The sequence below is a fragment of the Lynx rufus genome, unplaced genomic scaffold, assembly GCF_022079265.1.
Source record: "Lynx rufus isolate CCGP_SWC_20201006 ecotype Redwood Valley unplaced genomic scaffold, mLynRuf1.p SCAF_1, whole genome shotgun sequence".
NCBI lineage: Eukaryota > Metazoa > Chordata > Mammalia > Carnivora > Felidae > Lynx > Lynx rufus.
Window position 1 is genome coordinate 29012632 of NW_025814823.1, and position 23491 is coordinate 29036122.

Below are 23491 nucleotides of genomic sequence, written 5' to 3' on the forward strand. Positions count from 1 at the left end.
AGCCCAAGATCCCTAGTCCATCCTTGGTGATATGGAAAGCAGGCAGCCTCCCTTAAGTGGTCTTAAATTCCCATTCAGTCGTTCGGGAAAGCAGGACAATGTAAGCCCAGCCCTTTGAAAGGAGAGTTTTCTTTCCTGACACCTCATACCTCCCCTCAGACCATCTCCACGTTCCCTGTGTCTCTCCTGGACCCTGCAGCCACTAAGAGACTCAGAAAACCAGTGTCTGAGCTCGGGCCAAGAAACGCAAGCCAGGTGCTTCTCATCTTAAGAGAAATAAAGTAGTGATTGTGTAGCGCAAAGTCTTAATTATCAGGAGAAAATGCTAATCCAACCTTTCAGATCATGGTAGTACATCTGTCTCTTTATTTCCAAGGAGGGAACAGTTTTACCTTCCAGAACAGGGCTGAAGACAACACGAACAGAATCCTAAACCCCAGGGTGTGGCAGGATTGAAAAGGCAGAATTCGCACAAAGAATCGCAAATTACAAACGGTGCAGCCTGAAAAACACCCTGCAGCAACCCGCCAAGGAGAAGCGATCTCTTCACCGTCTCAATCAAGATTTAAAAATCAGAGAAGGATCGAGATCTCATTTTCCCACGTGCCCTGGGACCCGTGAGGCTGTGGCCCCAAACCAGTGCCACGGCCCCTCTGAGGGCAGACTCTCATCTTAGCACAACTGGCCTCCTCAAATCAGAGCGACCTCCCTTCCCAGGCGGTTTCCTTGTCTGTGTGCTCCCTGGCTCCCTAGCCTGCCGCTGGCCTTATGCAACTTCTCTTATCTGTGCACAAGCAATTGCAAACAAATGTCCTTCCGGGCACAGCTAATCTATCAGTCCTGGATCACTTGAGATTATGATGGTTAATTATAATGGTTTGGGGAGCTCATTTTCCCGATGGTACATTTACGTCTCTGATTTCCCCTTCCTGAAACTTGTCGTCTGAGACTTTTGTCTAAGGGTCACTTAAACCTTTGGCCCCAGCGTCCACTTTCTGATGCCTAAAATGAGGCAGCCTCATTTTAGATGAGGCTTTTTGTGTATCAGCCCAAGGAAATAGAGCCAGTCGGGGCAGAGGTGGGACAAGGGATCAGATGGCAGCCCTTGTTCCATCTGAAAGGTGTGCTGCTGACCCGCCTTCCAGAATGATCCTGAACTCTGTGTTCTTTTAAGATTCCTTTCCTTTGAGTCTGCTCACCTACCTCCACCCTCACTGGGTAAGTCATGGGTAAGAATGTTTCCCACACTCCTCTGCGGCTCCCTGAGTTATCCCAGGAACTCGCTCCACACTCCCGCTTTCCTGAGCAGGGCAGCTTCTCACTCAGAATCCCTCCTGTCACGACACTGCTGCTCCCTTCCCCTCCCGTGGCTCTCAGGGCCTCCTTCCGGCAGCACCAGACCCTGCCCGCCAGATACCCTTGACAAGTGAGGGGTCACACTCTGGTCCTCCCCCTCCCAGACCTGTTCTTGGCTGAGCATGGGCTTCCTTTGGCTTAGAATCTACAACCAAGCCTTGACTCTTCTGATTCCAGAACAGGCTTTGGCCCTGGGCCTAGGACAACAGGTCAAATGCCTCCTGGGAGCACGTAGGAATGGGCCCTTCCCCATATGCTGCATGAAACCTCAAATACAAAGGTGATCCTGTTTTGAAATGTTGATAAGCAAGGACAAGCCCATAGGTGAGCAGGCCAGTCCAGGCCTAGGAAGCAGAACTGTCCAGGGAGCAGCTCAACACCAGATCCTCCAGGGATCTGGAACGGCTCTGCTTTTTCCCCTGGGCCTTCCAAACCAGAACCCACATTTTCATCTCTTTCCTTCCAACTAATCCATAACATACACATGCACACACGTGCACATACATGCACACCCACGCATACACACACGTGCACATGTACACATATATGCATTCATTCACATGTTCAGATACACACAGTATGTTAACAATATTCTGTCACCATGGGGCTCAGAAGATTTTACTGACTTGGGAATTTTTGAGTTCTAGGAAAAATTATTAACACTGTGTCAGGATCAGGGTCGGCTTAACTTCAGACATCTCCCTGGAGAGACTAGGACGTCTGCCTCTTCTCCCTACTATCAGTGAGGGTGTCTGAAGTTCCACCACTAAAGATTTGTTTCTTTGGGCCTCAAAGCTCTCTCTGTCTTCAGAGGTCCCTTCTCCCCCTATAAATGATAAGCAGTTGGGAAAGGCTTGTTATGGGCCCTCCAGCTGCAATCTTGGTCCTGGATCAATTCTTCAGATGCTTTGGTAGGGTGGGAGCAAGGCCCTGGGGAAGGGAAAGCAGAAAAAAACCTACAAGGGAAGTGAGAGGACAGCACAGACAAGACAAATGAGCACCCACGGACGCTGTCTCACTCCTGATCTGCCTGCGCTGTGCAAGAGGTGAGAAATTTCACCCATGCCCTCAACAGGTATACACTGAGCACTTACTATGTGCCAGGAGCCATGTCAGGCACTGGGGATACTATGGCAAGCCAAACCAGAGATGGTCCCTGCCTTCATGGAGTTTATGTTCTACTTGCAGGAGGGTGGGGAGAAATCAACCCCCAAAATCACACTAATGACCATTTCATTACAAACCAGGATGAGTGCACTTAAAGAGGGCTCTATAAGAATAGCAGTGAGGGGGCGCCTGGGTGGCGCAGTCAGTTAAGCGTCCGACTTCAGCCAGGTCACGATCTCGCGGTCCGGGAGTTCGAGCCCCGCGTCGGGCTCTGGGCTGATGGCTCAGAGCCTGGAGCCTGTTTCCGATTCTGTGTCTCCCTCTCTCTCTGCCCCTCCCCCGTTCATGCTCTGTCTCTCTCTGTCCCAAAAATAAATAAACGTTAAAAAAAAAAAAATTTAAAAAAAGAATAGCAGTGAGGAACCAGCCTAGACTGGGGAAGGGGGTATGGGTAGGAAGGCTTTCTGAGGACATGATGCTTGAGCTAATTCTAAAGAAGTAGAATTAACGAGAAAAGCAGAGAAGAGTGGTAGTGGGAACTGCATGTGCAAAGGCCCCGTGGTAGAAAGAAACCACCTAATACTGCCATTGTGCATAATCCCTAACCTTTAGTAAACTTTGAACTTGAAGGAAAATGCTCCTTTCTAAAAATGTGTTTCCCTTTCCCTTTCCCCTTCCACTTAGCCCTGCACCTAAATCAACACCAAGCAATGCAGAGGTGAGCTATGCAGGAGAAAGCCTTAAAAAAAAAAAAAAAAAAAAAAAAAAAACCAGAGTTGCAGACAGCAGCTATGACAGCCATTTCCTGTTTGGTGTCTGTCACCACAAACCTTCTTAGCCAAATAAATTAGCACAGGAAAACATTTGGAGAAGGGTGTGGAAGAAACACATACTGAAAAACCAAGAAAAATAGCCCATCTGCTTTTCAGAGAAGAGCTCCAAGTCTGAGGTAGGGTCAGAGCCCACTCAACTGTAGGGGCTGAACCTGGAGGAAGCTGAGGCCCAGAGAGGGGCCAGAATCCAGTCAGTGGCAAGGCTGCGGCTTGAAGCTTCTCTCCCTGCCCTTTGTCCTGTGCTCTCTCCCTGCCTCACTCCCTCTGGCCCTATCAGACTAGATCTGCTGGCTTTCTTCTATCAGATGAGGAACTGGGTGGTTGCAACTGGCCTCTGGGACCCCTGTAGGGTAAGATGGAGCTTAATTTTGCCTTGGGTACAGGAGCCCAACGTCCTTGTGATATGAGGGGGTGGGGGGAGGAAGAATACTAGACGCTTTACATCTTCTATATTTGATCTTCCTTCACAAGGACCCTGGGAGACACAGACCTACACTCCCATTTTATAAATGAGGAAACAACCTCCGAAAGGAAATAAATATGCCCAAGATTGCCCAGATGCTGCATGGTATGGTGAGATTTAACCTGGTCTAGTTTGAAAGCCCATACTCTCTCTTCCTTTGTCCCATCCCATACCCAGAAGGATATTTCTGTGGAGAAACTCAGGGTCCCCAGTCTTGACTGATTGCCAGTAGGCCACCCATCACCACCTTCCGTGGTGATGTGCCTTCTAACACTTGGGGCCAATGTTCTGTGTAGCCAGGCTCCATCATAATTTCCCAATAAGTCGTGTCCATTGAACCAGCGAGGCACTCACCCTGTACTGCTCACCTGTTAGTGAGAAACTTCCATATTGTTTAAGCCACTATAATTGGCTTTGCTGATTCCAACAGCTTAGACTCAACCCTACCTAAGTATTTTATGTACTAATGTGCATAATTAATCTCAAAGTAGGGTACATATCATGCAGCGTTTTTCAAGTACGTATGATCTTAATACCTCTTTTTCAGAACAGGTTAGGAATGTGTTCCTTAAAATGCATCTTGGGAAGTATTGAAAACACTCTTTTCAACATACCCAGAGCCCCAAGCTGCAACATGACCCACAGCTTGCTTGTCTCCAGTTATTCATCTAACAGAGGTTTATAAAATATAAACTACCCTCACCCCAACAATTCCCTAAAGGAATTCGCTTCTTTTTTTTTTTAAAGCATTTTTTTAAATGTTTATTTATTTTTGAGAGAGACAGAGTGTGAGCAGGGGAGGGGCAGAGAGAGAGGGAGACACAGAATCTGAAGCAGGCTCCAGGCTCTGAGCAGTCAGCATAAAGACCAAACACAGGGCTCGAATCCACGAACTGTGAGATCATGACCTGAGCCAAAGTTGGACATTTAACCACCTGAGCCACATAGATGCCCCAAGAATTCACTTCTTTTCCCCAAACCACTGACCCTACCCTCACAACATCCCAAAAAACCAGATACCCTGCACTTCTAACTTTGGGAGTCCCGGTTCCAAGAGACCATAAAGAAAGAGCTGACAAATGCAGATAGGTCCACAATTCTGGAAGAGGCTAGTAATAAAAATGACAGTGACAATGAACAGCCACTGGTATCCTGATGAAAAAGATTTATCCAAAGCAAATAAAGGTCCCAAATGTGAATAAGAAACAGTTCCACATAATGGAGAAGTTATGTTTAGACAACAAGCCAAGGGTTTGTTTGATTAAAAAAGAAAATATTCCCACAACTACCATCATACTTAATGGCAAAAGACCATCAGCTTTTCCTCCAAGATCAATAACAAGACTAGGTGTGCCTTCTCACCACTTATTTTCAACATTGTGCTGGAGTTCTAGCCAGGGCAGTGAGGCAACAGAAAGAATGGAAGATGCATTCAGACTGAAAAAGAAGTGAAACTATTTCTATTTGCAAATGGCATGATTTTGTATACAAAATCCGCACACAAAAAACTACTCAAACTAATAAACAGTTATAGCAAGGCTGCAGGATACAAAATCAGTATGCAAAATCAAGTGTATTCTGTACAATAACAAAAACAATCTAAAAAAATTATGGAATAAAACAATTCTCAAATGTTTTCTTACGTTGTCATCAGAATGAATAAAATACTTAGGAATAAATTTGACCCAAAAAGGTGCAAAATTCATACAGTGAAAACTACAAAGCAGTTGAAAGAGATTAAGAAGACCTAAATAAACTGAAAGCTATTTCACATTCATGAATTAGAAGGAAGACATAATGTTGCTAAGATGGCAACCCAAACTGATCTAGAAATTCAGTGCAATCTCTAGGAAAATCCTAGCTGCCTTTTTTATAGAAATTGACAAGCTGATCCTGAAATTCACATAAAAATGCAACAAATCCAGAACAGCCAGGATAATCTTGCAGAAGAACAAAGTTGGAGGACACACACGTTCTGATTTCAAAATCTACTACAAAGCTACAGTAATGTAGTCTGTGTGGTACTAAAATAAGGGTAAACATATAGATCACTGGAAGAGAACTGGGAGTCCATCAATCAACCCATACTGATTTTCAACAAGGGAGCCAATACAATTCAACGAGGAAGAAATAGTCTTTTCAACAAATAGTGCAATGACAACCGGATGTTTATACGTAAAAGAATGAAGTTGGACCTCAGCTCACATCATATACAAAAATTAGCTCAAAGTCTTCAAAGACTTAAATGTAAGACTTGTATAATGTAAGAGTTGTAAAAAATTATGCAACTCCTAAAAAAAACCATGAGTAACTCTGTGACCTTGATTTAGGCAATAATTTCTTAGATATGACACCACAAGCACAAGTGACAAAAGAAAAAATAAATTACATGTCATCAAATTTAGAACTTTGGAGCTTCAAAGGACACACAAAAAAGGTGAAAACATGATTTACAAAATAGGAAAAAATATTTGCAAATCATATATCTGATAAGGGACCTGTATACAGAATACGTAGAAAATAGAAAACTCCTACAACTCAATAATAATACAGACAACCTAATTTAAAAGTGGGCAAATGAGGGGAGCTTGGGTGGCTCAGTCAGTTAAGCATCCAACTTCAGCTCAGGTCATGATGTCACAGTTCATGAGTTCAAGCCCTGTGTCGGGCTCTGTGCTGACAGCTCAAAGCCTGGAGCCTGCTTCAGATTCTCTGTCTCTGTCTCTCTCTGTTTCTCTCTCTCTCTCTCTCTCTCTCTCTCTCTCTCTCTCTCTCTGCCCCTCCCCTGCTTGCACTCTCTTAAAATAAATAAACTTTGTAAAAATGGGCAAAAGATTTTAATCAACATTTCTCCAAAGAAGATATACAAATAGCCAATAAGTACATAAGTAGATGTTTGACATCATTAGTCATCAGGGAAATGCAAATTAAAACCACAATAAAATACAACTTTACAACCAATAGGATGCCTTTATTCAAAAATACAGACAATAACAAGTGTTGGTGAGGATGTGGAGGAATGAGAACCCACGTATGTTACTGATGGGAATGTAAAAGGGAAAAGTTTGGCAATTCCTGAAGAAGTTGAATATAGGATTATCAGATGACCTGGCAATTCCACTTCAAGTTATATTCCCAGGAGAAATTTTAAAATATGTCTACATAAAAATTTGTACATGAATATTCATAATGGCATTATTCATTAGCCAAAAAAGTAGAAACAACCCAAATGTTCCTCGACTAATAAATGGATAAACAAAATATGGCATATCCATACAGTGATTATTCACTCATTAAAAGGAATGAAGCACTGATTCATGCTCAACATGGATGAACCTGGAAAATAGCATGCTAAGGGAGAGAAGCCAGACCCAAAGGGTCACATACTGTATGATTCCACTAATTCCAAACATCCAGAATAGACGACTCCAGAGAGACATAATTAGGTACTGACAATGGCTGCACAACTCTGTGAATATACTAAACACCACTGAATTGTACACTTACAGGGATGAATGTTAAGGCATGTGAATTATATCTCAATAAAGAAATAAAGAAAATATTTGGGGCTCAACCCCAAAGTTTTCCCAGAACCTGAGGAAAAGACAAAGGTTAAAGAAAAGGCATGGAGTTTTCTGATGCCCTAAAAAGCAGATCAAATATAATAGTTACCTCTCGAAGATATAAATAAAATTCCAAGGAGTTATGTTTTAGATTTGTGGCCTCTAGAAACAAAAAGATTGAGTTTGTAACTACCTTGATTCTGATTATCAGAGTAATGCTTGGTTGTTTTAGAGGTTTTAAAGATAGAAAAACATAGATAAGAAAATTATGAACTTCTCTGTTTTTGTGCTCTCTCCATCCTCCCCAAAAGGCTGGTGGTGGGAAGTAGGGGTGGTCATTGCCTTCCACATGCAAAGCCCACCCTGTGGAAGACCTTGCGTCTGGACCCTCCAGCCCCACAGAAGCCACCTGAACCTAAGTATCAAGCCAGTGCCATCAGCTCTTCCCTAACACACAGATCTGGTAAGAGCACCATAACTTTCAAGTCCTCCAGCTGCCCCAACGTTCACTCCTATTTCAGTCCTGGATTTTGAGTGCAAATAGTGTTTCCCTTAACTGAAGGAAAGAGCCCACGGCACCTAAAAAGGTGGTAAGATATGAGGAGAAGAGAGGTAGAAGAGAAACCCAACTTCCATCGAAACCACAATCCTCAGTCAATAAAACAACCCATGGCCCTCAAATTAAGATTCTCATGAGGAGAGCCTGGGTAGCTCAGCGGGTCAGGCGTCAGACTCTTGACTTCAGCTCTGGTCTCCATCACACAGTTGTGAGATTGAGCTCCGCATCAGGATTCTTTCTCTCTTCCTCTTTTTCTGCCCCTCTCCCACTCTCTCTTTCTCAAAATAAACAAGCCTAAAAAGATAAATAAAACCAAATAAAATAAAATTTCCCGTGAATCGTATACCAGCATTTCCCTCTGGAGTACTGAATGAGGTTCAAAGTCACACTTCCCCACCCTATTGTCTAGAGTGATCTGGAGCATTCAATGCCCTCATTAGGCATCAAGAGGGGTGTTATTCCCACTAGAACATTATTTGAATGAGAATACATTGAAAGATATTTTTAAAAAAAAAAAAGAAGTTTACAACATACAGACTCCAGTTCAAATTTTATTTGCATACAAAAATATATTATACTGGGAAAAGCATATTACTGTTTCCAACTATATATAATTAATTACAAATATCTCCATAAATGCACTTTAAATTACAGGAAAGCTATGTTTTGAGAGAAAATACAATATTAGCATGGGTCATCTGTTCTAATATGCTGCAAGCTGGTCAACAAAGTCAGTTTCACTCTCTAAATTGCCCAGAGATGATCAAAGGCTGGTTTCAGAACGAGTCTGAGAATGGCCTGCTGGTAGGTGAGTTCTCATCTCTATCTGCTCTGGCAGCAAATTCCGTAGCTGAGTTTACCAGGGTCCTCGGAGCTTTCCGAAGCTTCTCCCTTAGGATGAAAGGACCCAGAACTTCTCCTTGTTTCACATACCTGTTAAAAGGAGATAAATAAGGTTATCATGCACTCATAAGAGTTTCCAGTTCCTAGGCTTAACCAGAGCTTAACACCGTTGCAGACAGGCATCAAAGCATCACACTTAATGGCAGGTTTCCCACGTAATGTATGTCTGATTAACTGGTACAACCGGGTGGCCAGCTGCAATTTCCATGAAGTAGGCAGGCTTGTTCCACGGGTCTTGTACAAATTGTGCTGTAATTACAATAATCTCTGTCAAAACAGGCGTGGGTCTTCTGATGTGGGATGGTATAGCAGGTAAGAGAACGGGCAAGAGAATGTAGAAAATACACAAGGACTTTCCACTTGAGATTTACGTCTGTCTGAAACAGTATGAGGAACAGGGTCATTTTTACATAACCGGCTTTGGATCTAATTTTTCAGGTTACACCTGGCTATTTAGCAGAGGATAGCATATAACATTCCTTATGGAAAATCAACTCTTTCATTAAAAAAATTAAGACCCTAGGACAAAATTCTTCTGCTCTGTGACTGAATGAGACCCCCCCCCCAAGAGTAGAGCTGCTGAAACTTTTATCCCAGAAGTCCTAGCTGATTCTTCTGGCTCCTGTAATCCTTTCCTCTTGAAACAGAGTGGGTAGATTGGTTCTCAGGGCCCCGTCTTCTGGACACCCCCCCGCCCCCATTGTAGTTATGGTCTGATATCTTCAGTTCCCAACATTTCCAGTCACATAAAGGGGTACCATTAGTGTAACTGCCAAATGGGACACAAAGTAGTGTGTACTTAATCCAGGTTTTTCACTAATTGGTGTGAGCCTTTGGCTATGGGGTCTCCCCAGGCCAATTCTTTCTTTTGGGATTCAACCCTTTAGAAGTCAGACCTCCCAAATCCTTGGATCTAACCTGGGAACACTTCCTTGGCCCATGGGATGGAACCATCTGGCTTGTTAGCACAGATGCTTTTTGTAGTCAGTCGGCTCATTTCTCCTCCAAAAAGCCTGCCAGGACATAGTGATGGTAAAGCTCCAATCTTGCTCTAATAACTACTCTGCATTTTTCAAACAAAATGTCATTGTTTGCTGGTAACCTGTTCTCACTGTTTGGAAAGGCACACGGTCTACATTAATGCAAACTTGTCCTCAGAATTTCCTTCTGAGCCACTAGGGTCCTGTTTCTGAACCTAAAGAAGCCCAGTGATGTAACTTCCTGCCCCCAGGCAAGCTGGTAACTATTATGGCACTTTATCAGCGGTGTTGGTTGGTTTTCTGTTTGATTTTTTTAATACGAGGCGCGTACTCACTCGCTAATGTTCTGTCAAGATCAGCAATAAAGTCTTCTAGCTCTTTCGTGTCTCCTAGTTTAGCTGAAAAACAAGAGTCGACCTTCAGTTTCCATATCAATGACAGCTCAAGAAGCCCTCTGTTCCCAGGATTATGCGACCCCATTTTGTATCTCTGGATCTTAAGAGACGTTATTTCAGACTGTCCTGTACCAACCCCAAGTGTCTGCTCCAATGTTTATTTACAGTCAACTCAGACACTGATTCTGAAGATTAACCTAGACGTCCCCTTCTTGTGTTTTTTCAGTTCATCATCCCCTGTGCCACCCTCACCCCAACAACCTAGAAGAATCATCTCTCTTCACTACCTTAAAAGTCTGAGGGGCAGGGGAGAGGAGAGGCTGGAAAGGAAGATGAAAAGTTTTGATTTTTTTGACTCTGTAGGTTTTGAGTTATCAGTCAAAAATGTCCGGTAAGCATGGCACAGTGCAGAGTGGACACCCAGATTCAATATTCCCACTAAGCCTCGCCTTTGACACATTCTTGTTTGTGCCACCACCCCAGGGCAATACCACAGCCCTCGGTATGAAATGAAGGAGGAGCCACTGTTCTTTGTCAAAATGGTACAGAAAGGCAAACTGAGGCCTCCAGGTCTGGGACAGCCTCATCCCATCCAGCTGTCAGGACAAGGCAGCCAGTCCTTGTCTTGATTTTGTTCCCGCTATATCCTGAGACATATACTCGTTCCTGTAGGGTTTGTCATTCATGCCTTGTCCAAAACGCGTGCCTGGATATTTGTATTAATTAACCCTTGCTGGCTGGCTACAAATGGCTCGTTGTTCTCAGCTTTTAAAGTCAATTTGCCACTAGGGCTTTTTCCTCCTTCTTTAATTCCTACCTCTTAAAGATCAGGTAGCAAATCTGGGCACGTTTTCAGCCACTTCCTAGACTGCCCTGTCTCTCTGAATTCAATAGCTCCGTTTTGCAGAGAGCTGGACAACAGCAGAGTCCCTAGTGACTGCTCAACACTGCTATGTTGAGAGGAGAATTTAAAAATCACTCTTTTGAAAAAGAGGGAAATTCTGCCTTTAATGCCAAGAGTGAGAAAAGTAATAGAATCTTCATATTTCTTTTTAACCATGTTCCATTTTTATTGCATTCTACAACTATTTTCAGCAAGTATAATGTTTCTTGAGGAGAAAAACTCCTTTTGTTTTCAAGAGGGCACTTGTCCAATGTAACAGAACATTCAGCTCTCTAGCTGGAGACACTTTACAAGTTCCAAAAAATAAGAAACTGCTCATGCATCTTTAAAAACTTTTTAGGTCTATTAATATCACAGTAGAGACAGGCTGGAGCTGCTATTTTAAATCATGTGAGATCATGGCTTGCCTCATGATGATGACCCCCTTGAATTGCTAAATTGGTAATCTGAAAGCATTGGTTACATAGTTAATGCAATAAAAAGGATCTCACTTTCTGCAAACCCTAACTGCTGAGTTTTCAATTCTCGAACCAACCAGTCTGAGAGAGCACTGTCATTTGGCATGGTCTTGATTACACCACGTGAGAGAAAGCAGAGTCTAAAGACAAGCGTTCTTTCTCCCTGCGGATCTGGTTCCTTGCCCCTCAATTACCTGATTTCATTTTTACACCGATCAGAATCCTGAGAAAGGACAGTTCCACCTCACACCATACGAAGATGTTAGTTTTATCTATTTATTTTGCACATTTGGGAAGGGTCGGGGGTCAGGCGGAAGAGACAAGAGACCGGGAAGGGTGAGAGAAGAAGGAAACCAAAACCCTCATACCACCACTCACGAGCCTACCTTTCCGAGGAGGGACGGTGGGGGAGAGAAGAGCTGGAGCAGCGTCTGTTGGAGAATTCAGTTTTTCATCACTGAAGCTGAAGCTGTTCCTATAGAGCGAATCTGCACCTTTCAGGAAAGAAAATGTAACTCGTTCGAGATGGTCTTCAGCTCATCTCCCAAAGGAGCAAAGTTGTAAAGAAAACAGGTTGATTTCCAGATTTTATAGTCATGCCCAAAAATGATTTGAGATAGGGGTGTGTGCCTGTGTGTGTGCGTGTGTGTGTGTGTGTGTGTGTGTCCAATCAGGCACACTGAAGGCCTTGCTTCCCTAAAAAAAGGGAGAGTGTGACAGGATGATCACGACCAGACCAGCCTCCTTTGCAACACACAGGATCCCACTGCCCAGGTGTCTGAGAGCCAAGCCGATGCTTGGCTATTGTGGGGTGGGGGGCTGGTTCAGGATTTTAGACCTAAAGAATCGTCTCTCCTGAAAAATGTCCCTTCTGCCCTCTGAACTCCCCGAAATACAAACATAAGGTTGGGTCCCATTACTTCAGAATCCTCCCTGACTGCTCAAGACTGTCTGTGGCCTGGTTTTCCTGAGAACCTACATTCTGAGGATAAGCTAGAGGGTCAGAGACAAATATTTCTTCTAGACGTTGTCAATTATAGACACTTGGAGTGATCCTGTGGCTTCTTCTCTTGCTGTACCCCAAAGACCAGAGCAAGAGCAAGAGCAAGGCAAGGTCCCAGAAGCAGAGTTGTGCTGGGAGTCAAGGCAACCAGCTCAGCTACTTAGATACTCGGGCGCCCTTGGGCAAGACAGCATCTCTGAGCCTCGGCTTAGCCATCAATAAAATGGGAAGGCTACAAAATCCTTAAAGTTCCTTCCAGCTCTGAAGTTCTGAGACTCTACTTCTCTAAATCCTGCCAAAAATGAGGAAACCAGCCCACAGCCAGTTCAGCCATGTGGCCTTGACACCAAAAGGGAGCTGGTGGCTGAGCTCCACCCCCTCAAAGGGCTCAAAGGCAGAGCAGCCAGCGGAAGCAGGATGTGGCCTGTGAGGTCACAAAGTAACAGTCTTCCTGGCTAAAACAAAACACAAAGCCAGGCACACTTGTAGCAGATATGACCTCTGGAAAGTCTCTTCAGGTGACAGAGGGCGGCTGAATCAAGAGGGCCTGGCCAGGACTCTAGTCCTCTTTGGGATTCACTCACTTGAATCCAACGACCTCCAACTCAGGAGGAGGCAAAAACTTCTTTCTTTGGTCCCCATAACTCAAAGTGAACATGAATAAGTTATAAAAGATAAAAAAGCGTTTTCCAAAGCAGAGGTTTCTCATCACACAATAATTCAGCTTCATCCCTAAAAGGCTACTGCAAGTTCTCAGACCCTACACCTGGCTCCCTTTCCTCCCACCCTCCTCTGACCAGGTGGCCCCAGTGCCATCTTATCTTCCTGACCTACGCATTATCTTGTCCACTTTTCCAGACATGCCCAACTCTCACGATCTTTTCTCCCCTCAGAGGTCCAGCCTAAGTCACCTAAAAGGACCACAGTCACTTTTCAGGGCTTTGGTGATGAACACCTACTGAGATCCAAAATACCAAACCCCACACATAATATTTCCCCCAAAAAATGTTCCTCAGAATACTGGTCCTTGGGAAAGAAGAACCATGTATGTGATCAACTAAGTTTGAGAAACACTGAGCACCTTTGGAGACTCCTACTGGGTCTTCCTGCTTCAATGTCCCTGAGAAGTCTTGTTTCTCCAGTTTAACTATGGGACACCTTTTTTGTGGCAGCCCATTAACATGTCTCAGGACACTTGCACAGGAACTCAAATGGGGAAGTCCTTCTGCTTGCTTTTCCAGCTGAGCCCACCCCTAGAGCAGTCTGGATTTTCTCAAGGGAAAGCCTTTCCCTTACATACAGGAAAGCGGCCGTGTCCATGGCAGACCTACGGCAGGGCGTCACTGTTTGTCACCACGCAATAGGTAGGAGAATCGCCACAAATAGAACCTGAGAAACTTGTAGGGGAAAAGATGAGGTAAGACCCAGGGGCAGGAAAACCACAGAGAGCCCTGTGGAGGCCGGCTTCATGCCCAAACCCCTGAGCCAGAAGGAAAGAACATGAGGCGTTTGGCACATTATCTTTGGCTCTGAGGACACCTCACAGCATCGCTCCCATCCCTGGCCCAGACCGCCGAACCCAGAGACTCGCTGGCCCAGGCTTCCGTGGCCACACCTCTGGTCTCTATCTCTCAGAAACACTTGGCCCTTGAGAGCCAGTTTCACCAGCATACCTCACTCCACCCAGCCCTGCACCACTGGCCCTTGCCCTGACTTTGGACTTCATCCCTATTCTGCTCCAACTTTCAGCAATTTTACATCCACATACAGCCATCCTTTGGGGGGAAGGGACACACGCACACAGTTTGTTTACCTCACAGGCAAGTAGACCAAATGTCATTGAACTTTCGGGGAAGGAATGATCTAGACAGGAAAAAGGCCATTGCAAAATGGTAGGAAAAAAAGAATCCAGTGAGGATTCAGGAAAAACTCAGGTGGTTTGGAGACTCTGTAGAGAATGAGTCATGGTACTGGGACGTTGTCACTGTGTACCTCTTAGCCTTTACAGCCTGGTGCTAATATGCCTTTTTGATCCAAGTATTTTCTTCAAACTCAGAAAATATATAGACAAACTGGCTGTTACTTGCCTAATAAATTCAGTTGCAAATCAAACTTAACATAATCAGAAGTTCCTCTTACTGCTAATGAATGGGGGAATGCTACTCCCCCAATGAGGGAGAGAGAGAAAAAAAATTCTGGCTACAATATCTATCTATATATACGTATATATATATATAGGTATACCCCTATATAGATATAGAGAGATAGATAGATACATGCAAACACACACACACACACACACACACACACACACACACACACAAGCATGTCAACTTAGCATACACTCACTTCCCCACTTCCCCTCTCCCCCACACCTCCTAACCAACCACACACACAAGTTCACACAGCAGCTCATTGCCACACCTTGATTCCTCTCTCTTTCCATGAGTTTCTGTGCACAATCTGAGCCAGACCTAACTCCAGGCTCCAAAATATTCAACCATCAACAGGAAGCGAACCCTCAGCATCCTGAAGCCAAACCTGCCCACAGTTCAGTCCCACCCTGTGGTAATATTCTACATATGTCATTCATGAAAAAGATGAAAAAAAGTAACTTCAGGAAGCCCAAAGCTACCACAAGGCCCAGCAGAAGCTGCCACAGTAGAGCTGTATGGGATAAGGGGCCATATGACAACCGCGTGGCCCTGTGCAAATCACTTCACCTCTGAGCCTTAGTCTCTTCCTTAGCAAAAGGGAAATAGTAAGCTAGCCACTCCGTGTATGATATGTATGATTTTCATGATTTTTTAAATTAATTATTTCAATGTTTATTTTTGAGAGAGAGAGAGATGTGAGCAGGGGGGAGGGGCGGAGAGAGGGGGAGACACAGAATTGAGGCGGGCTCAAGGCTCTGAGCTGTCAGCACAGAGCCCAAGGCAGGGCTGGATCTCATGGACTGAGAGATCATGACCTGAACTGAAGTCAGACACTTAACCGACTGAGCCACCCAGGCGCCCCTGGTTTTCATGATTTTATTCTAAAGTTCCTAGTTAAATGGAGGATAACCTGTCCAGGAGAGCAAAGGGCCCCACAGCGAATGGTTAACAAGCAAGATTCTGAGCCTGGGCTTCCTCCTCTTCTTTAGATAGCAGCAAAATTCTCAAGAGAGGCTTATCTTCTGAGGCACCCTCGAATAAACCTCCCTAAAACAAACCACCAACACAGAAGTGCCCCCAAGCTCTAGACATCACTTTCCTTTATCCCATAAAATTTCACTCCATGGACTTGTATTAAGCAGCCTCAATGAACAAGACTTCATGGTAGGCATTGGGGTAGATTAAAAGGTAAGTAAAGCCTAATTTCCTGTTCTTTTCACGCCTCTGGAACTCTATCCCTTGCAAAACAACAGCCTGTTAGTCTGATAAAATGATGGCAATGTGTTGCTGGCTGATAGCATATTAATGTATTATGGCCCCACCCCAATATCAGGTGGTGCCATTAAGAGGGGTTCAAGGACACAATCAGTGATGATTTGGGGAAGCTTAGCAGGTGATAAGACTACATTTCAGGGCTCCACAAAATCTACTTCAATCAGCTCTAAAGCCCCATCTCACAGGCATCTCAAAGGCCCATTAGAAATGTCCTTGGCCAGGGGCGCCTGGGTGGCGCAGTCGGTTAAGCGTCCGACTTCAGCCAGGTCACGATCTCACGGTCCGTGAGTTCGAGCCCCGCGTCGGGCTCTGGGCTGATGGCTCAGAGCCTGGAGCCTGTTTCCGATTCTGTGTCTCCCTCTCTCTCTGCCCCTCGCCCGTTCATGCTCTGTCTCTCTCTGTCCCAAAAATAAATAAACGTTGAAAAAAAAAAATTAAAAAAAAAAAAAAAAGAAATGTCCTTGGCCAGTCAACTTGGCATGCGGAATCCAGGATCCTCAAACTTAGGTACCAAGTTCCCTAAGACACCATCAGAAGAAATGTAAGCATATTCAATATACAAAGATCTAACTTTAAGAGCACCAACAGAGTTTGAGAAACTCAGCTGTAAAAACAGAAGCTTGTTTAAAAGGTAGTTGTGCTCTTTTAGTTTGGGGGTGGGGAGAAAGGTAATTTAGGGTTAGCACCAACATGTGCTACTCCAGAGGGAAGTAAAACCACAGACAGTAAACTTTGCCCAGAGCTCCTGTAAATATAGAACAATCCCACACGTTGAAGACAAGCAAACTATAGTAATTAACTGAGAAAAAGAAAGCCTTGGACCTCTTTCCCTTTTGCCACAGTGAATGGTGGTGGGGAGGGGGTGAATCTCCTCCACAAAATCTAAATCCTGAAAGCCTCACTAAAAGTAGGATAGAGTAAGAAAGAGCCCTTTTCCCTTTCACCAATATTGTCCCAGCTTCCCTGACCGCTGGGTCCCTTTGGACACCTCTCGAGATCTCCGTCCGAGTGAGACCTGTCACCCATCTGGAATTCCTAACAGTGCCAGGGCAGCCCGAGAGCTCCTAACTTCTCGTTCTCTCAAGGCTTGAACAAGTTCAGATTCCAGTCTCTGGATCTCCTATGCCAAATCAGCCAATATGCTACCTGTCATGCTAACACCCACTGTCCACAGGGTACCTTCTCCCAGGGCCAAGCTGGAGCAGACTAGGAAAAGATATACAAATGTTCTGGTCTTGCACCTGCTGAAAGAAGCCAGTTCCTCATTCCCTAAAACGGCTCCACAACATCACAATATCTCTTGCAGTCCCAGCAGCCTTCAGACCCTTCCTGTTAAGTAGCAAAACACTTCCTCTCTTCAAAGGAAAAAAGGTAAGTGAAATCCCAATACAGCAGAGATAGGAGTTCATACCACCATTTAAAGTTCAAGGTAATACTGTAAACTTCATATAAAATCATTCAGTGGAAACATAAATTAACACATTGGCTAAAACTTGGTAATTAAAGGGGCGCCTGGATGGCTCAGTCAGTTGGGCATTAGTCTGACTTCAGCCCAGGTCATGATCTCAAGGTTCACGAGTTCAAGCCTGCATCAGGTTCTGTGCTGACAGCTTGGAGCCTGGAGCCTGCTTCGGATTCTTTGTCTCCCTCTCTCTCTGCCCTTTCCCCACTTGTGTTCTGTCTGTCTCTTCCTCTCAAAAATGAATAAACATTAAAAATTTTTAGAAAACCAGTAATTATGAGTTAAAATTTCATTAGACATATTTGAGAAATCATGGTGTGCCTTTACAATTTTGAAAATACTGAAAACTATATTTTTTTAAAAGTTAAAACCAAAGAAGTTTACAACCCCTAAAATCCCTCTAAGGGTCAAGTTTGAACAACACTGCCCTTCCACTGCTGATGTTAAAACTGCTCCCACTAAAGTGTCTGAGATCTCACCTGCTGGACCAAAGTCTAGGGGAAAGGAACCAGCCTGTTTTGATCAACCCCTATTTGAATGCCATCCTTAATGTGGAGTTATCTTGCAATTTTCATTTTGGTCTTCTTCACATCTTTGGAGGACCTCCCCCTCCCACCCCATCAGTAGGAACAGGAAGGAGTATTTCTTTTTCTTTCTTTCTTTCTTTCTTTCTTTCTTTCTTTCTTTCTTTCTCTCTTTCTTCTTTTCTTTTCTTTTTTCTTTTCTTTTCTTTTTTTTTTGAGAAAGAGAGAGAGTGTGTTTACAGGGCAGGAGGTGGGGAGCTGAGAGGGAGAGAGAGAGAATCCCAAGCAGCCTCTATGCCCAGTTGGATCTGACAGAAGGCGTGATCTCACAACCATGAGATTATGACCTGAGCCACGATCAAGAGTCAGACATTTAACCAACCGAGCCACCCAGATGCCCAGGAAGGTGTATTCCTTTTTAAATGTCCATTCTTCTCTCCTAACTTGCTTCTTTGGGTGGAGGGAATATCTATGTTTCTCCTTTGTATGCAAGCAACCCTAATTTTTTTTTTTCTAATGAGAAAAGGAAGGGTTCTTCAAAAAACAGAACTGCTACTTTGAGCTATCTTGGAAGGTGGATCTTCTGAGTGATAGAGCAGTAAGTAGCAGGCAGAGTGAGAATCAAGGTACTGCTGGTTTGTAGCTCATATGTAACATTTGCATGCAAGACACTAGCTCAAATACATCTGATCTATGTGATAGAGCCTGGTGTATGCATTTTAATGTCTTCTTGAGAGCATGAAACAGTGATTTTTTTCTTCCTCATCATGAGCTTATGGATGTTTCTAACAGTACTACTAAATAGCATCCTTTCCATTTTACAGGTGTAGAAACCAAGACCCTCTGGACCCAGCCTGATGACGACTGCCTTGAAGAGACACAACCACTGTTGATAAACAGGTGAATGATTTGGGTCCAATGGGACTTCAGGTCTATTCCTGAGGACCTGATTCCCATTCCAGCCAACCATCCATGGTGACAGAGCAAGGTCTTAGAGACAGCTCACGTGGTTCTGCTGTCTTATCAGAAACATGGAGATAACAGTGCCTATCTTATAGGACTGTGGTAGAGGTCATATGAGATAACACAGTTAAAGCCCAACAAAGAAATCACTACTGATAAGAGCTAATAAATAATAACAATAATCATAGTAAGGGCTTGGTAAAACTGAGCTGCTCTTATTATCATTATCCTGGTATGTCTCCCTTTTGGCGGCCTAAATCTCAGTAGGATCTACTTCTCTCAAACACTCTCTTCCTCAGAAAAGCATTGAACAGACAAATACGCATAATAAATGTCTGTGCTCAGTATTTGGTGGCAGTTAAGATACACACAGTATGCTTCCTTAAGAAATTACTGTTTAGATATACACCGATTCTGCCAAGACTATTTCTAACCAGTCTTATGGGGGATAAGCTACACATTCATAAAAAAGACAAATATCATCTGAGCCTTCTTTATACCCTCCCCATTACTCTCTAGCCACCAAACTAAGGGTTAGCTGAGCAGTTAGCAACAAGGGCAGAAAGCACAATGCATGCACGCACATACACCCCAAGAGAAACTATAGATTATTCCAAATTTCTCCCCCAAAACCATTAAGGATGGGTTTCTGAGTACCCTCTCTTTGAGGCCCCTGAAAACAGGCCCCAGATCTGAAACCCTACCCAGAGGGAGCTGCAATCACCCAGGATGGGCAAGTTCAGACCACATCCTAGCCAAATGAGGCCCTGTGTCAGAAAAGACTTGTTCTTCGCAATAGTGCAGTACTGGACAGTCTGTCCCAGCTTTCTTTCTTGTGGGAGAGAGAATTTGCACTTGATGAATAACTTGCTCCATGACCCAGCAAAAGAAGACATATTTAAGTTTGGCCACAGCTTTGAGACAAATTTCAGAAGTTTTGAGATTTCTCTTTGAAATTGAAAACAAGTGGTCTGGTCATTAGCAATCAAGTCCAAAAATGCAAAACAGAATATTAGCAGCACACTATTCCATCCCTGTTCACTTCAAAAGCTTCAATTAAATCTAACCCTTGGGCAGGACTGCCAAGGAAAGTCATGATGGACCTCAGGTTTCTGACTCAAACCCTGAACAGGGTGTCAAGCACTTTTATTCATTCTCAGGAGGACAGCTCACGGTGGGGTCTGGGACTATATCCTTGCTCTGGAACAAGGAAGAGCTTCAGATTTCAAAAGAAGAGAATCACAAGGAAAGGTCCTTGGGTCATTGCTTTCACTTCCAGAGTCAAGGGCAGCAAAGGGAGTGGCATTCGTGCTGGTAACCCAGCTAGGGAATGAAGTCTCAAGAATAAGTCAGAAAAATTTAAATTCGCTTTGAAAAATAGTCTTCCAGAATTTGAAAACCAACAATTTGAAAAGTCACCAAATTTGCTATCTGATACCTAATATCAGATAGGTAATCTGATATCCTTAATCCTTAAAGATATCCATAATCCTTAAAGACCACTTGTTCTCGAATTAAAAAACAAACAAACAAACAAAAAAAACAAATTGTCTCGCTACTTGCAAGGTTGTTTAGGACAAAGAGACCCTGCGGTAGTCTCCCTTCTGAGAAAAGCCTCCAGGAAGCACCTCTGTGCCCATCTGCTCTCTGGCTCCTTCTCCAGCCTGAGTGGGGGTGGGGGGAGCTGTGGAAGCCAGCGGTCCCGGCGGTGGACCTGCCTAAAGGAAGAAGAACACTTCCGAAAATACTCGAGCCCCGCCGTGCCAAGGAGTCTTTCAAAAACCGCATGCAGGGCACCAGCCGGTCTGGGAGCTCGGAGCCAGAAGAAAACGCAAGAAGTTATTTCAAAAATCCCAAGAACAGCGGCTTATGAAACTTCTGGTTTCACAAATTTTTCGGTATTGTGCCCTCCCATGTCTCCCTCCACCCCCATTCCTGTGGCACTTTCTACACATACTCTGAAAAACATGCAGAGAGAGAAAAGGGCAAAGGAAGGGAGGGGAGGTAACGGTGGGAAGGCCTGGCTTGGGTCCCGGGAGCCCGGTCTGGCTGAGTCGGGGCAGCTGCTTAAACCCTCCGGCCTCAGGACACCTGCAGGCAGCAGGTAGACCCGCGTGCCTCCAACAGGCTTCGCGTGACAACCCGGGGGTTTTGCCTGTCTGCGGGCGTCCTAGGGACTGCGCGGAGCCTTAGGGCTCGCTTGGCTGGGCTCCCCACCCCTCGGCTTCCAGAGAAGCAGACTGAGACTCGAGCCCCTAGGACCCCTGGTTGGGAGTTCCCGGCGCTCCCGCGCCTTCCCCGGTGGGGCCACACTTACTGTCGGAGTCGCTGAAGCCGCTGCTGTCGCTCACGCTGGCGCTGCTCCGCCGCTTCATGCGCTCCAGGTGCTCCTCGTAGTGGAAGTGGCGCTCGTGGAAGGGCGACGCGAAGTCGGCCAGCACCGCGTCAAACTCGCACAGCGCATCCGTCAGGTCCCCGGCGGCCGCCGAGTCCAAGGCCGGGGCTGGGGACAGGGATGACGGACTCAGGTGCCGGGGCGGGACGGCTATCCCGTCCCCGGGCCTGGAGGGGGCCGCCACCATTCCCCAAGATGACTAACATTCAGCGCGCGCCTGCCGAGTGACAGCCACGCTGTCACTGCCCGTTGCTTATCTTTTCATACTCTCAACCAGCCCCTGAGGCGGTGGTATGAATCGTGCCCGTTTTAGAGATGGGGAAACTGAGCCTCCGCTGAATGAAGCTGCAGACCAAAGGTCACCCAGCCAATCCACGCGGCCGAACTCTTTCCCACGCGCTGTAGGGTACTTGTGCCCACGCTCGTCCCTCGGGGGCGCGTGCGAACGGGTAAGCGGTGGCAAGACGGGGTCAGGCTGCGCCCGTTAAGTGGCCCCAGCCCGGCGCGGGGAAGGCAGCTGAACCCGCCAGGGGCACGGTACCGCAGGGGAGGATGGGGACCCGCGGGTAAAGGGACACCCCCGGATCCCCCGCCTTTCGCCCCCCCACCGCGCCCGCGGGGCCAGGGCTTTCAGGGTCCCGCACTCACCTGCGGCCGCGGCCGCCGCGGGGCTGCTCTGCGCTGCGGGCGGCTTCATTGGCAGGCTCGGCCCCGCGCGCGCGGCGGAGGGTCCTAGGAGGTGCTGGGCTCGGAAACGGTGCAGCCGCTCGCGCCCACGCCGGGGCTGCCCCGGGCCGGCTCTCGCGCTCCGCGTTCCCGCTCTGCCGGCCGCCCTCGCCCGGCCGCGTTCCCGCCGCGCAGCCTGCAGCACGGTGCGCACGCCCGCTCTTTCTCCCACCGCCGCCACCCTCCCGCTCTGCCATCTTATAGCCGCGGGCGGAGGCGGGCCGGGGCGGGGCCGCGAGGTCTGTCCCGGCCGCCACGCGGGGACGCCCCTGTCCCCCAGGCGCCGCCCTCGCCACGCGCCCGCCCGGGAACCGCAGTGACGGTGAGTTGCCGGAGCCCGGGTTACAGCCCCAAATATTTACTCGCCGCCTCGCCCGCGCGCCCTGACAACCCCAGTCGCCGAAGTGTCTCTGTCGCCACCGGAGCCCCAAAGAGTTTACGGCTGGGCTGGAGCTCCCCGGCTTCCTGCCGCGCGCCCTTAACCTGGAGCCTTAGTTTCCTCAGCTGTGAAATGGGAAGTGCCGAGCCTCTAGCGTTTGCTGCGAAGAATACAGTAGCCCTAGGAGGCCCAGACGGGTGGCGGAGACGCAGAGGGAGGCTCCCGTGTCCCCACCGCATATCCCCAGGGGACTTACTGATTGTAGGCAGACTGGAGAGAGTAGGGGACGAGAAGGGACCTAAGTCGTGGAGTCCACGCGGTTACAAACCTTAATTGCTCCCATCCCGGAGCCCGGAGTTTGACCTCAGTCCTGGGCTTTCACGCCCGCCCCGACTTTATTCAGGAAGAGTTTTTTCAGGGGAAGAAATGACTGCGTAAATGCGGCGCATACCCAGCGCCTTTCAGTGTCCAGACCAATGGGCCACCCTGCCCAGCCGCCTGGCGGGGGAGCAGTCGTGACCTTGAATAACTCTCCTTGCACTGCCCCTTGCGGCAGCCACTAGTCACAGGTGACTATGTAAATATATAACAGCTGAAATAGAGTACAATGAAAAACTCAGTCCCCAGGGCTCACCAGACACCTATCAAGTGCTCAACACCCATCATCTCAGAAAGTTCTATTGGACAACGCTGCCAGCGTCTCTGACCCACAAAACTGACCTCAGAGGGAAGAGAGGCCTCTTCTTACCCCCCTTTCCCCGTTATGAAGAGCCTCCTAGGTCAGGTCCTGGCATTCCCCATTTCCAGCCCCTACAGCGACCCTGAGAGGTGGAATTAATGCTTGTTTCACCGGTGAGGAAAGGGAGGCACCAGAGGTCAAGCAGGTTGCCACTCAGTGACAGAAAGGCAGGTCTGTCTGGTTTCGGAGCCACTTTGGGCTTTACCACACCCTCCCTTCCTCCACAGTGTAAGGTGAAGAGCTGAGCCCATAGGAGAAAGAGGCTCCAAGGAAGGAAGCAGATAACCAAGGTCCTTGAAGCTGCAGGGCAAGGCATGTGCATCTTTCATTTTACCTCTTTTTCTTATT

The 23491-nt window shown here is 46.4% G+C and overlaps 1 protein-coding gene across 2 annotated transcripts; it reads right to left on the reverse strand.

Annotated features, from left to right (window-relative positions):
• Nucleotides 1-8419: 8419 nt before the first annotated feature.
• RGCC (regulator of cell cycle) lies at nucleotides 8420-22220 on the reverse strand. 2 transcript variants are annotated; one of them, XM_047080348.1, is made up of 5 exons: nucleotides 21948-22220; nucleotides 21222-21407; nucleotides 11908-12015; nucleotides 10100-10162; nucleotides 8420-8814 (listed from the first exon to the last, which is right to left on the reverse strand). In XM_047080348.1, exons 1-5 carry the CDS (start codon nucleotides 21994-21996, stop codon nucleotides 8807-8809), a joined length of 414 nt encoding a protein of 137 aa, XP_046936304.1. In that variant the 5' UTR covers nucleotides 21997-22220; the 3' UTR covers nucleotides 8420-8806. The 2 variants fall into 2 exon arrangements, with proteins under 2 accessions (XP_046936304.1, XP_046936294.1); XM_047080338.1 differs by lacking the exon at nucleotides 21948-22220 and having other exon boundaries at nucleotides 21222-21862.
• Between the last annotated feature and the right edge of the window lie 1271 nt (nucleotides 22221-23491).